The following is a 15,806-nucleotide window of genomic DNA, read 5'->3' on the forward strand; positions in this document are numbered from 1 at the left end:
CGCTGCGATCGTACCCGCCCCCGTCGGTTGTGCGACACGGGCAAATCGCTGCCCATCGCGCACAACCTCGCTTACCCCCGTCACACGGACTTACCTGTCTTGTGACGTCGCTCTGGCCGGCGATCCGCCTTCTTTCTAAGGGGGCGGGTCGTGCGGCGTCACAGTGACGTCACACGGCAGCCGTCCAATAGAAGCGGGGGGGCGGAGATGAGCGGGACGTAAACATCCCGCCCACCTCCTTCCTTCCGCATTGGCGGTGGAGGCAGGTAAGGAGATGTTCCTCGCTCCTGTGATGTCACACATAGCGATGTGTGCTGCCGCAGGAACTAGGAACAACATCGCTAATTCGAAGAAAACTATTTTTTTGTTTTAGGATGACCTCTCCGCGGCAAACTATTTTGGCCGCTTTTGCAATTGTTTTAGGTCGCACATAAGTGTCACACACTGCGATATCGTTAATGACGCCGTATGTGCGTCACGAACAACGTGACCCCGACGATAAATCATTAACGATATCGTAGCGTATAAAGCCCGCTTTACAACAGTTATCTTACCAATTTTTCTGCACTGTGAACTCCCATAAAAAAATAAAATAAAGCCATTCTTAAATTGCTGGATTTTGTTAATTTCTGCAGCAAATCTGCATATCCTGCAAAAAGAAGCATCAAAGTTGCATTGCCTTTTTGATGCGTTTTTCTGCCAGGATATGCAGATTTGTGTAGATTTCTTCATCAGATTTCTGCACCAAATCTGCATCTCCTGAAAGAAAAACGCATCATATTTTAAGTACAGTTGTTTTTTCCTTTAGCTGCAATAACCTGCAACTCACTGCAATGTCTGCATTAAACATATATTTAACCATAACATTACGTTTGCTTGTGTTATATCATCACCTTATGTTAACTCTGTTTATTTTTTTTTCAGCACATGTGGATCCCCGGGGATTGTCTCCTAGACAGATAAAAAGTGATAGTGATGATGACGACCTGCCAAATGTGACCTTAGATAGTGTCAATGAAACTGGATCTACAGCTCTTTCCATAGCACGGGCAGTACAAGAGTGAGTATCATATTCTCGGAGTGAGATGGTGATGACCATGCTTCTGTGCCTCTGGGGGAACTGGAGACTCTACTGACCAGGGAGTAACTGTACTAGGAATTCATGTTGTCGCTAGACAAGAAATGTAAAGGTTGTAGAACAGAGCATGTGAATTGTTGCATTACATGGACACACTGCACTGCATGTACACGTCAGGTCTTCCACAACAGGAGCCTCTTTTATGAAGCCGTTTGCCGTTCTAGCATTTATAGGGGGGTCCTCAGTGTGGAGACACACCCATGAGGTGTCGGCTTCATACATAAATTCAGTTTTTTGTTTTGAATGCTCACCATTTTCCTCCTAAATAGTTTGATCAAATTGTTCTTTTTCCCAGATGTCTTCCGTTGGTAGTCTATTATTCATGCTTGCAAGGTGGAAGCAAACTGAACTTTTGTATCCTAAAAAACACACCAAGAGAATCATCAAAAGGGTAGCAAAATCTATGTTTTGGCTGCAGGTTTTTTTTTACAGTCATGAGATCAGATTTTGGCTGCATAAAAAACTGAGCAAAAAAGCATTGTGTGAATCTCTTAATACATCCCAGCAATCCCTCCACACAAAACGATTCTCCTGCAGTTTCTCCATATATAGTATGAGTCCCCACAGTTCTCCTACACAATGGGATGCCCCTGCAGTTCCCTCACATAGTATGATACTCCTGTAGGCCACCATACAGTAAAATGTCACGATAACACCTTCACTTAGTATAATGCCCTCAGAGTCCACCTACACGATATAATGCCCCTCAGCATCCCCATACAGTATAATACCCCCATAGGTCCCCCACACAGTATAATACATTTAAAGCACCCACACACAGTATAAAATTGCCATAGATGCCAAACACAGTATAAAGCCTTCATCTCACTCTAAACAAAGTATACTGCCTCCCACACATTGGAATGCTCTTATAGCTCCACACACCATACAATACCCCCACAGTCCCCCATACAGTATGCCACCATAGTCCCACACACCATATAATGCCCACACACAATATGATGCTCCTGCATGCCCCACACACATGTACAATGCCCTTAGAGCAAATCAAAAAGATTTCTTGTGTTGGAACGAACTTATGACTCAATCCCAATTTTAAGCATTGTGAATCTCAGTATAGTACCGGCATGTTCAGACCCAATTATTTAATTGGAGACATTTACGCTCCTCAACATTGAATTTACAACACCACAAAGGAATAGTTGTGGAGTTATAGAAATGTGGATAACATATACATATCATGAAGTTTCCGTAAAACTTGCTCTTTTTTCATTGAAATCCCTTCTGATTTATGCAAATGAGTCCAGTGGGTGGTCAGTGATTGACAGTCTTATCTGTATAACGGTATATGCAGAGATAGCTGTCAATCACTGAGCAGGACTCGTGTATATATACAAACACCATGGATTTCAGTGAATAAAGTACAAGTGATACTGAATCTTATCCTGTATATCATTCTTCCCAGCTCCTGTTTCTCTATACCATGCTGTCCCCATATCGGATTGCTTATACAATGTGGCAGGTTCCCTTTAACATGTCTGTGAAAACTGTGATTTCCATAATTTCACGACTTTTAACTTCTTGGTGTTGAAATATCAATACTGAGGAGTTTATTCTGCAACTTTAAAATGTGTCAGGTGAGATTCGAGAGTATTCCCACTTTCTGATTGCATTACTTCTGCTTAGAATTCAATTTTACAGTTAGATAATGAACATTTTGTAGTAAAATGGCAACATTGCATCACAGACAAATGGTTGACAGCCCTTATTACATTAGTTTGGAAAGAAATGGATAGTATTTAATATTCATAGAAGTTGATGCAGGGAGCGCCTGGCTCTAGACGTCTCTGTGCATCAAGTGCTCCCCCTAGTGGCTACATGTGTTTATAACATCGGGATCTCACTATTCTTACCAAGATGATAAATAGTGTAGCTCAGATATATTTTTAGTAATTAATATTTTAGACAAAAATACCTTCAATAACTTCTTTGTTCGTCCACAATTTTTTGAGGAAGCTGGAGGGTAAATAACATTGTCCTGCTGGTGCGTCAGGGGCCCACCAGTGACATATATTCTGAGGTCCCACTGTTCAGCTTTGGCTATGCTTCTAAATAAAAATAAACAAGTTCATTTGAAGAATGATAAGATGCGACCCTAGCCTGTAAGTAATGCATTAGATGTACTGTGGGGGGCTCACTCATGCACAGGGGGATTCACCTCTTCCCCTTTTGGGTCAGTCTGAGCCTAAATAAGGCAGCTTTCATAGTGTTTGACACAAAGGTTTTCCAGATTCCTAAAATCAAAACAAATATTGACAAATGTTCACTTTTAATTTACAAAATAAAAAAATGATATGCAATGCAATATCGGACACCGGCAGAGGAATAACGCCATTTTCTCCTAATTCCCTTTGTTAAGATTTGATCTTATTTTTGTTACAAAAGCCCATACCAAGCCTGCTTTATAAGCTTTTTTTATGCTTTGTGTTTTAACCCATATTATAGAAAAATTATCTTTCATGATCATCTATATAATTGTTTTCATATTTTGGTAAACACGGTAAGTAATTTACTGGTTGGTACTGCTAGGCCCTGATTTCCCTCAATTTCTTTAGAACATTTAAAGGGAACCTGTCAGGTGGAATATGCACCCAGAACCATGAGCAGCTCTGGGTGTATATTAGTGATTCCTGCCTAAAGCCTGCTTTACACGGTACGATTTATCGTGCAATTTCACGATCGATCGTACCCGACCCTGTCGTTTGTGCGTCACGGGCAATTAGTTTCCCGTGGTGCACAAAGTCGTTTACCCCCGTCACACACACTTACCTGCTGTTCGACGTCGCTGTGGGCGGCGAACATCCTCTTCCTGAAGAGGGAGGGACGTTCGGCGTCATAGCGACGTCACACAGCGGCCGGCCAATAGAAGCGGAGGGGCGGAGATGAGCGGGACGTAAACATCCCGCCCCCTCCTTCCTTCTGCATAGCTGGCAGGTGCCGCGGGACGGAGGTAAGCTGCTGTTCATCGTTCCCGGGGTGTCACACGGAGCGGCGTGTGCTACCCCGGGAACGATGAGCAACCGGCGCTATTTTAATTAAACGAGATTATGAAACCGAGCAACGAGTACACGACTCACGATTTGTGAGCGATACTGCGTCGCTCGGAGGTGTCACACAGCCCGACGTCGCAAGCGATGCCGGATGTGCGTCACAAAAACCGTGACTCAGACAATCTATCGCACGATAGATCGTCTCGTGTAAAGCACCCTTAACTGTCCATGTATCTAGTAGCATAGATAAAGAGATCTTTTAAAAAAAAATTGTATTTCTAAAGATCCTTTATGATATGCTAATAAGGCCAGGGACTAGTCGCAAGGGCGTCAGTTCCTGCACTCATTCCGCCCTTTTAGCATGTTAGCACGCTCACAGGTGCATGCTAACATGCTATTCAATGCAGCATCACCAGCGGTCAGGCACGTACCTGTGTCCGCCGTCACCAGAAGTCTTTCTGGTCATGTGCAGTATGAAGCCGGTTGTATGCTTCATAGAGGTCTAGTGCACATGACCGGAAGTGCTGGGACTTCTGATCAGCGGTGACTGCTTGTGATTCTGGGTGCATATTGCACCTGACATTAAAGGGAATCTCTCAACAGCATTTTACCCAAAAAACGATATATACTATATATATATATATATATATATATATATATATATATATATATATATATATATATATATGTGTGTGTGTATATATATATATATATATATATATATATGTGTGTGTGTATATATATATATATATATATATATATATATGTGTGTGTATATATTTGACCAATCCATACCTCTGTTACGGAGAAATCACCTTTTACATTGATATGCACCTAAGGCTGCACATCTGTAGCCTCAGTTACTCCAGCTCTATTCCCACCTCCTCCTTCTTGACTAATCACCTTTGTGCTAGGTGACTTCTGGTAAAGGAGAGGTCAGTCAAACAAGAGGAAGCAGTACCGAGTGGGGAATAGATCTGGAGTGACAGAGGCTTCAGACCTAGAAATAGCACTTCAGCCTCATTTGCATATACATAAAAATTAGTAGTAGAGAAACGCACTGCCATGTAAAGGTATTGCTGGATTTGGCTTTGAAAGATCTGAAAAAGTTTTGGGGGGTAAAATCCTGTTGACAGATTTTAAAGGGAAAAATACCAAGAAAAATAGACCTCATCATGGTTCATTTATGCAATACCTGTAACCCCATATTATGATGGAAACAAAAGAAAAAGTGGGGCCATTACAGTATAAGTAAATAATATACCATATAAGAGTTTTTTAAGCTGCTTTTTATAGTTACATCCAGAGACTGGCAGGTGAACTTAAAATAACTAATACATGTAATACATGTAATTGTACCAGATAAGCGAGGTATGAGGAGGAAAAGAGTCCCATATGAGGGAAGGCGTGTCCTAGAAGTATAGGGTTACATACAATAATAAGCATAACAATCCTAATAATAAAGGACCCTAGTTAACCCCGAAAAAAACACTAAAAAAGACAGAGGAGGTCAAATACACAGGTCTACTTGCTTATATACCAACCATCTATTCTGAAAAGTATATATGACAAAAGCTTAATATATCAAGAATAGAAAGAAGTTGGTGGTGACGTGTCACCTGGAGACCTTACCTACTGTCAGAGAAGCACAGGCTATGCCAGCCCTGAGATGGGAAAGGTCCAGATTTATTTTAATATATCATTTTTAACATGAGGATCACATTCTGTTAATCTCTAAAAGATCAATTAACAGCAAACTTTTTTTGTAAGATTTTTACAAGAAATTGTTTAGACGGGTGCATGTTTTCCATTTAACAACGTATGTTTGTGAATATGTGAATTATATTTTATCAGTTACCTTTCTAATAGTAACTACAAGTAACACAGATATGAATTTTTTTTATATATTATCGGATTTCATTAGATCTAGGCAAAGAGCAAGGACATTTATCCTGAATGAAATGACATACAATGGAGAGGACAATGTTTGCTGCAGGTATTGGAGAAACAGAGCCCAGCGTTAGAAATGAGGACACCATGACTCTTTGGCATGCTCAGCTGGGAACAGAAGGTTCTATTGGCATCGTGTCACCAGAATCTGATAATGTGAAGTTTTTTTGCCAAGAGAAGAAGACTAAAAATATAATCTGATATTTGGTAATGATATCAGTCAGTGATCTCTCTTAAAGGGAACCTGTCACCAGATTTGGGGCCTATAAGCTGCGGCCACCACCAGTGGGCTCTTATATACAGCATTCTAACATGCTGTATATAAGAGCCCAGGCTGCTGTGTAGAACATAAAAAACACTTTATAATACTCGCCTAACGATTGCGCTGCAGTGAAGTTGGGCCATATGGGCGTCTCCGTTGTCTGGCGCCGGTGCCTCCTCTTTTGGCCATCTTCGTCCTCCTTCTGAAGCCTGTGTGCATGACGCGGCTTTGTCATACACACTCGCCGGTCCCGCGCAGGCACACTACAATACTTTGATCTGCCTTGCTAAGGGCAGATCAAAGTGCACCTGCGCAGAACCTCAATGCCGGCGAGTGTGGATGACGTAAACGCGTTATGCACCTCGGCTACAGAAGAAGGACGAAGATGGCCAAAAGAGGCGGCGCGGGCAGCAGACAATGGAGACACCCATATGGCCCAACTCCACCGCAGCGCGGCCGTTAGGTTAGTATTATAAAGTGTTTTTATGTTCTACACAGGGGTCTGTGCTCCTATATACAGCATGTTAGAATGCTGTATATAAGAGCCCATTGGTGGTGGCCACATCTTATAGGCCGAAAAACCAGTGACAGTTACCTTTAACCTTTTTAAAGACCCAGACATTTTTAGTTTTTGCACTTATTTTTTTTTCTTTGAGCTACAATGTTTTTTTTTGTTTATTTTCCAATGATCTATGAGTGCTTGTTTTGGGTAAGACAACTTGTAGTTTTAAATAATGGAAATACTGGAAAGCGTGGGAAAAACTTAAAGGGGTGCAAAATCGTGAGAAAAACGCCTAAATTCTGCCATCGCCATTTTGGTGTTTTGTTTTCACAACTTTCATTGTGTGATAAAAATTACATGGCAATTTGATTGTCCAGATCTGTATGATCATGGCAATATCAAACCAAAAAGGTTTTTCTATATTTAGTGGTTAAAAAATTCCGAATATTTTCTGAGACCCATAACCTTTAATTTTCTTCCCCATATACCTGTTTGACAGCTTGTCTCTAGGACAGGGGTGGGCAATTAATTTTCCCATGGGGCCGCATGAGAAATTGGGATGGTTTGAGGGCCGGACTAATATAATTAACTTGATTCAACATATATATAATATATATATATATAATACATAAACAGAATCCCCATATACTACATCACTACACCCGCAACATACTACACCTGTAATATACATCACTACATCCCTATACACTACACCTGTAATAAACTACATTCCCATATACTACACCACTACACCCCAATATTTGTGAACAGTTATCCCGCCTCCCATTGTCCCCGCAGGTTACTAGGCACCTCAGGCACCTCCGTACGAGCTCCCCGCTGAGCTGCTTCTCTTTCACATGCCCAGGCTGCGCCAATGCTTCTTTCCTAGAAGCCCCCGCCGCTGCTTCTCTTGTACGGGCCCCCGCCGCTGCTGTTCTTGTATGGGCCCCCGCCGCTGCTTCTCTCTATACGGGCCCCAGCTGCTGCAGCTTCTTCTCCTGCCGGGCGGGAACTTTTCAAATGACACGCGCGCCGTACTGACGATATCAGGGCGCGCGTGTGTCAGAGAGAAAGGTGTCGGGCAGGGAACAGAGGAGATATTTCTGCGTTCCGCTGCCTGCACTGTGTGGAGCTGCAGGATCGCTCCTTGCCCGGCATGCAGCGTGTGATGAGGGCGATCTGACCAGGGGTCTCCCGGAGCCTGGAGCTCCGGACAACAGGTCAGATTGCACTCATCACTGACCGGCCAGCAAGGACGCCCTGAACCAGGCGGGCCGGTCACAGAGAGTAAGCCGGCCAGATGTGGCCCACGGGCTGTCCCTTGCCCAGGTCTGCTCTAGGAGAACTGAGCTGACAATTTTATTTATACTATTTTGGGTGACATTTTGTTAGCTTTTTATTCTATTTCTTTAGGAAGGTATGGCTAATGAAAAACTGATATGGTTTCAGTAATTTAATATTTTTATATATCAGACTATTTTGGACACAATAATACTACTATATTTTAGTTTTTTTGTTTTCATTTTTTTCTTTTATTTTTGAATGGAGTAAAAGTTATTTAAATTTTTACATGGTATTTTTTTTAGTTTACATAGGGTACTTGAACCTCTGATCACTTATACTGTATACTACACTACAAAAGTATTGCCGTTCTCCTATGAAGTCTAGCCTCTGTCTAAACCTCAGAGCAGGACTAAAGGCCCCGTTACATGCAACAACGTATCTAATGATATATCGCCGGGGTCACGGATTCAGTGACGCATATCCAGCATCGTTAGCGACGTCGTTGCGTGTGACACCAAGGAGCAGCCGTTAATGATGGAAAATACTCACCAAATCGTCCATCGTTGACACGTCGTTCATTTTCAAAAAAACGTTGGTTGTTGAGGACGCAGGTTTTTCATCGTTCCTGCGACAGCACACACCGCTAGGTGTGACACCGCAGGAACGAGGAACAACGGGTGGGCGGGATATTCCGCCCGCTCATCTTCACCCCTCTGTTTCTATAGGGTGGCCGCTTAGTGACATCGCTGTGACGCTGCACGAACCGCCCCCTTAGAAAGGAGGCGATTCGCCGGCCACAGCAACGTCATTAGGCAGGTAAGCCCGTGTGACTGGTCCGAGCGATGTTGTGCGCCACGGGCAGCAATTTGCCCATGACGCACAACCGACGGGGGCGATGTCGCTGCGTGTGAAGCCCCCTTAAGATTACAACCATGGAGGACTTCAGCAGGCTGCCATGATTACTCATTCAACGGTCCTTCACAATCGCGTCACTGATTGACAGCGGCATCTAAAGAGTTAACAGCAGTGATTATTCTCACTTTGGCTGGTGTAGTTACAGGCAGATTCTGGCTATGTAATACAGTAACCATTTGCCTTGTACGACGAAGGCTCAGCTACTGAGCCTGCTCTGTACAGCTTTTAGTGAACAGTGACAAAAGTGTACGTCCTAGGTAGTTAAGAGGTTAATAACTTGTAAAGGGATATAGACTTCACTTTAAAGGAGTTATAAATAAAATACAGCTACAGTGTGAACATGTGAACATACCTACATGTAGGGCCCCCTTCACAAGTGCGTGTTTCCAATATGTGTGATATCCGTTTTCACACATACTGGAGACACGTTCAAATGTATACTTTTAGGTGATGATTTTCACACCTCCGTGTTTTCCCATGGAACATGTCTATGTGAACCACACATATATCCTTGTGATCCACATGGAGACATGTCATTTTTTAACCTCAGCACTGATAAAATGGTACAATAGAAGTTTATAGGTCTGTGAAAACATGTACCACACACGAATAACATCGGTTAACCAGAATTAAATGCATTCAAAGAATTACTGACTTTTAAGTGTTAAAGATGTGCAAAGATAATAGAGAAAGAGAGAGATTTTGCAACTATTAACCAAATAAATAATTAAAAGAATAAAACAATGTTGGGTCCCCCATCATTTTTGATAACCAGCAATAGTAAAGCAGTCAGCTGCGGGCTGATATTATCAGGCTGCAAACGTCCATGGTTATTTGGCCCTTCTTAGCCTAAAAATACCAGCCCGCAGCCACCCCAGAAGTGGCGCATCATATTAACCCCTTAACGACCGCGGGCAGTAATCTTACGTCCTACAGGTCATAGTGTTACTGCCCACAGTCTGCTGCAAGCAGCTTGCAGCGATCTGCGCACATCTCAGCTGATTTTTACAGGCACGAGCAGAACCGTTATCCTCCAATGCCGTTTAACCCCTTAAATGGTGCTGTCAATATGTGACAGCGCCATTATAATGTCATCGGCGGTAAACATTTACTCACCGGCCGATACTGGATGTCACGTGAAGTGATCATATGACTTCCAGTTGTTGTCATGCTAGCACAGAGTCATGTGATGACTCCTGTAGCTCACATGACTCACTTCCTGCCTCACACAGCTGAGAGCTGGGTGAGACAGATTAGGAGCATAGCTGCTGTTCACAGCTGTGTAGCTGTGATCAGCAGATATGGCAGAGCGATCAGACAGCTGATCCATATAGTCTTACTAGAAGACCTAGTAAGAAAAAAAAAATAGTTTTAAAGAATTAAAAAAAAAATAAAAAAACCTAAAAGTTCAAATCACCCCCTTTTCGCCCCATTGAAAATTAGAGTTAAAAAAATAAAAACATATACACACATTTGGTATCCCTGAGTTCAGAAATGCCCGCTCTATCAAAATAAAAAAACATTGAATCCGATACGGCGTAGCGGCAAAAAAAATCCAAACGCCAAAATTACGTGTTTTGGTTGCCACAAATTTTGCGCTAAATGCAATAACAGACAATCAAAATGTACCATCTGCGCAAAAATGGTACCGTTAAAAATGTCAGCTCAAGACAAAAAATAAGCAGTCACTGAGCTATAGATTGCTATGAATCACGGAATATGGCGTAAACGTACAACACTTTTTTCGGACAAATGTCTGATTTTTTTTTTTTAACCCCTTAGATAAAAGTAAACCTATACATGTTTGGTGTCTGTGAACTCGCACTGACCTCAGGCATCCCACCCATACATCAGTTTTACCATATAGTGAATACAGTGAATAAAATATCTCAAAAACAATCGTGCCATAGCACTTTTTTTTGCAATTTTTCCGTATTTGGAATTTTTTGCCACTTTCCAGTACACTATATGGTAAAACTTATGGTTTCATTTAAAAGTGCAGTTCATTCCACAAAAACCGAGCCCTCACATGACCATATTGACTGAAAAATAAAAAGTTATGTCTCTCGGAAGAAGAATAGTGGAAAAAAAAAAACGGAAAGCACAAAATCGGCCGGTTGTGAAGCGGTTAAATGTGCCAATTCTGGCACTTCACCTAATCTCTTTCCAATTGCCCCGGTACAATGACAATCAGGGTAATCGCTTATGGGGTTGATGTCAACTGTGTAGTGTCAGCTGGCATGAAGCATTGGTGTTAGTAATGGAGTGGTGTCTATCAGAAACATATCTTACTAACCCAGTAATCCAAAAAAAGACACACTCACACATGAAAAAATAATTTATTTCAATAAACACTCCCTGTTTATCGCCGTAGTTCAGGAAATGCACTGCCGTTCAAAAAAGGATATCTAAAAAAAAACAGAAATGTAAAAAAACGGAGAAATAAAATAAGACACCCTCATTAACCACTTTATTCAAAAGAAAAAAAATCCCAGCTGATTCAGCATTGTCCAAAGCGAATTCGACAAACAAAGTCATCAGTAACATTACCGCTACTCAGGGTCATTGGATCACCATGTTACTTCGGGTGCACTTTGTGCTGCGGAGACTTGGCGCCTTTGAACAGCGGTAACATTATTAACATTATTGCTCATCAGAGGCGCCTGGTCTTGCACATAACGCAGCATGACTTAAAGTGACCTGGTGACATGGCAATTTGAATGAGTGGTGACATGAGTAATGTTACCTCTGTTCAGGGTCGCCGAGTCACTAGGTCACTCTGTGTCACGCTGCACTGTGGGAAACTTGGCACCTCTGAACAGCGGTAACATCAATAATGTTACCACTCATCAGAGGCCCAGAGTGACCAGGTGACTCGGCCATCTTGAAAAGTGGTAACGTTACTGATGTCACTGCTGTTTAGAGGCGTCGAGTCTCCTGCAGTGCAGTGTGACCCAGAATTGCCAGTAAGCAAATTCTGTGGAGTGTAAAAACGATGCTCTACAGACTTTGTTCTTTGGATTCACTCTGGACTAGATTTGGATCAGCTGAGATTTTTTGGGGGTGAACTAAAGCCCGCTACACACGCTTCAATATATCTCACAATCCGTCGTTGGGGTCAAGTTGTAAGTGACGCACATCCGGCATCGTTTGTGACGTATCTGCGTGTGACAGCTACATGCGATCAGGATTGAACGCAAAACCGTTGATCGCAAACACATCGTATCATTCTCTAGAATTGAGCGTTTTGTTGCAAGAACCTAGTCAATTGTAACGTGTGACATCCCTCATACGATTTTGTTGTCTGATGCTATGTGCGCAGGTGTGCGCTCTGCACCGCAGCTTAAAAAAGGTCTGCTTCAGAGCGCAGCTGAAAAGCTGCGTTCTGAAGCGCCTCACAATGTCTGTCATGCACTAATCTCTGTCAGTCCGTCACTATCTCTGTCCCTCACTCTCAGTCCATGTCAGTCTATCCCCCTCTCTCATATACTCACCGATCCCCGATCCCTGGCGCTGCACGGCATTCACACTGCTCCGGCGGCTTTTACTGTTTTGAAAAAGCCGGCCGCCCATTAAACAATTTCGTATTCCCTGCTTTCCCCGCCCACCAGCGCCTATGATTGGTTACAGTGAGACACGCCCCCACTCTGAGTGACAAGTGTCACACTGCACCCAATCACAGCAGCCGGTGGGCGTGTCTATACTGTGTAGTGAAATAAATAATTAAATAATTAAAAAAAACGGCGTGCGGTTCCCTCCATTTTTAAAACCAGCCAGATAAAGCCATACGGCTGAAGGCTGGTATTCTCAGGATGGGGAGCTCCACGTTATGGGGAGCCCCCCACCCTAACAATATCAGCCAACAGCCGCCCAGAATTGCCGCATACATTAGATGCGACAGTTCTGGGACTGTACCCGGCTCTTCCCGATTTACCCTGGTGCGTTGGCAAATCGGGGTAATAAGGAGTTATTGGCAGCCCATAGCTGCCAATAAGTCCTAGATTAATCATGTCAGGCGTCTATGAGACACCTTCCATGATTAATCTGTAAGTTACAGTAAATAAACACACACCCGAAAAAATCCTTTATTAGAAATAAAAACACACACATATACCCTGGTTCACCACTTTAATCAGCCCCAAAAAGCCCTCCTTGTCCGGCGTAATCCAGGATGATCCAGCGTCGCTTCCACCGCAGCTGCATGGAGGTGACCGGAGCCGCAGCAGACACAGCCGCTCCGGTCACCTCCATGCAGCAAATGAAGACAGCCGTGCGATCAGCTGCTGTCACTGAGGTTACCCGCGGCCACCGCTGCATCCACCGGTGGCCGCGGGTAACCTCAGTGACAGCAGCTGATCGCGCGGCTGTCTTCATTTGCTGCATGGAGGTGACCGGAGCGGCTGTGTCTGCTGCGGCTCCGGTCACCTCCATGCAGCTGCGGTGGAAGCGACGCTGGATCATCCTGGATTACGCCGGACAAGGAGGGCTTTTTGGGGCTGATTAAAGTGGTGAACCAGGGTATATGTGCGTGTTTTTATTTCTAATAAAGGATTTTTTCTGGTGTGTGTGTTTATTTACTGTAACTTACAGATTAATCATGGAAGGTGTCTCATAGACGCCTGACATGATTAATCTAGGACTTATTGGCAGCTATGGGCTGCCAATAACTCCTTATTACCCCGATTTGCCAACGCACCAGGGTAAATCGGGAAGAGCCGGGTACAGTCCCAGAACTGTCGCATCTAATGTATGCGGCAATTCTGGGCGGCTGTTGGCTGATATTGTTAGGGTGGGGGGCTCCCCATAACGTGGAGCTCCCCATCCTGAGAATACCAGCCTTCAGCCGTATGGCTTTATCTGGCTGGTTTTAAAAATGGGGGGAACCGCACGCCGTTTTTTTTAATTATTTAATTATTTATTTCACTACACAGTATAGACACGCCCACCGGCTGCTGTGATTGGGTGCAGTGTGACACCTGTCACTCAGAGTGGGGGCGTGTCTCACTGTAACCAATCATAGGCGCTGGTGGGCGGGGAAAGCAGGGAATACGAAATTGTTTAATGGGCGGCCGGCTTTTTCAAAACAGTAAAAGCCGCCGGAGCAGTGAGAAAGCCGTGCAGCGCCGGGGATCGGGGATCGGTGAGTATGAGAGAGGGCTGCTAACTTCAGTTACTCAGGAGATTAGCGGTCACCGGTGAGTCTTCACTGGTGACCGCTAATCAGGACGCGACACAGACAGAGCCGCAGCATGACAATGAAGTCGGGTGAGGTTCACCTGAGTTCATTCTGACAGTGCGGCTCTGTCTGTGTCTGCTGTCATCTGCCATTCAGCTCTGCTACATGGCTGTCTGTGTCTGCTGTTAGCGGCCATGTAGCAGAGCTGAATGGCAGATGACATAGTAAAAACGCATCCCTACACATTACACACGCTTGGCAAGTCAATAAATAAAAAAAAAAAAAAAGGTGCCCAATGCATACGTCACAGAACACGTGATCTAAAGGATCGCACACACAATTGACCAATTTAACATAGACTACTAACGCTCGTGTGACAGCAAATGAACGACCAACGTGAAATCTCATAAATCCCGTATGCAACCTGGGCGTGTCACATCGCAAATGCGATTGTACAACTAATTGCAACGTGTAAAGTGGGCTTAAGGTAGGCGTCTTGTTAAATTTCTAGGTGTTTATATGTTTGTGTTTTATGTTCAGATATCCGTTTTTGAACTACAGCAGATCTGCATTTTTTTTTTTTGTGAAATAGTAAATGAGGAAAAGTTTTGGAGAGTGTTTATTGAAATAAATTATTTGGTTGTGTAGAGTAGAAAGGCAATTTCCAGTACAATCTGTACTGTAAATAAAATCAAAAGGAAACTTTTGATTTTATTTACCGTACGGATTGTGCTGTAAATTGCCCTTCTACTCTGCATTGGAAATGCTGTGTTCAGCAGCTGGTACTGGCACCCGACGAAGACATTTCCACCCCGCTAATTTAATAGAGTTACGTGGCGAGCTTGATTTTTTGCCTTCTTGCTACCTTATTTGTGTGTGTGTGTGTGTGTGTGTGTGTGTGTGTGTCTTTATTACTGGGTTAGTTCTGAGGGTGTCTGATAGACACCTCTCCAATTCTAACACCTGAGCTTGATGCCACTCCACAGCTGAAATCAACCCCAACTATCAACACCGCGATTACCATTACACCAGGGCAATCGGAAGAGCCGAGGCAAAGCGCCAGAATTGGGGCATCTAATGTGATGCAACAGTTCTTGGGCGACTGTGCGCTGGTATTTTTAGGCTGAGAAGGGCCAAATAACCATGAATTTTCCTTGTCTAATAACATCAGTCCACAGCTGTCTGCTTTACCTTTGCTGGTTATCAAAAATGGGGGAGACCTTACATTTTTTTATTATAATTATTTATTTGGTTAATAGCTGTAAAATCTGTCTGTCTATTTGCCTACCATCTATCTTTGCATATCTTTAGCACATAAAAAAACATTCATTTCAGTGCCATGCGTTGTTTTCCAGTACGTGTAACACGGATGACACATGGATAGCACACGGATGACACATACGTACACATGGATGGCTACATACCGTGTTTTTCGAAAAAAAAAGACACTGTCTTATATTTTTTTTGCCCCCGAAAAAGCACTAGGGCTTATTTTTGGAGGAGATCTTATTCTTGGAGAAACACAGTTGGGGGTAAATTTACCCCCCAAAAAAGCAGAACCCCCCCCC

At 43.3% G+C, this 15,806-nt stretch overlaps 1 protein-coding gene across 3 annotated transcripts in view; it reads left to right on the forward strand.

Moving 5' to 3' along the window:
• KLF12 (KLF transcription factor 12) overlaps positions 1–15,806 on the forward strand; it is a 306,275-nt gene that overhangs the window by 251,741 nt on the left and 38,728 nt on the right. For all 3 annotated transcript variants that reach the window (XM_075336814.1, XM_075336813.1, XM_075336815.1), the window contains exon 4: positions 925–1,060. In XM_075336814.1, coding sequence (XP_075192929.1) covers positions 925–1,060 — 136 coding nt within the window. The remainder of the gene's footprint in view (positions 1–924; positions 1,061–15,806) is intronic.

This window comes from Anomaloglossus baeobatrachus, chromosome 2 (assembly GCF_048569485.1).
Source record: "Anomaloglossus baeobatrachus isolate aAnoBae1 chromosome 2, aAnoBae1.hap1, whole genome shotgun sequence".
NCBI lineage: Eukaryota > Metazoa > Chordata > Amphibia > Anura > Aromobatidae > Anomaloglossus > Anomaloglossus baeobatrachus.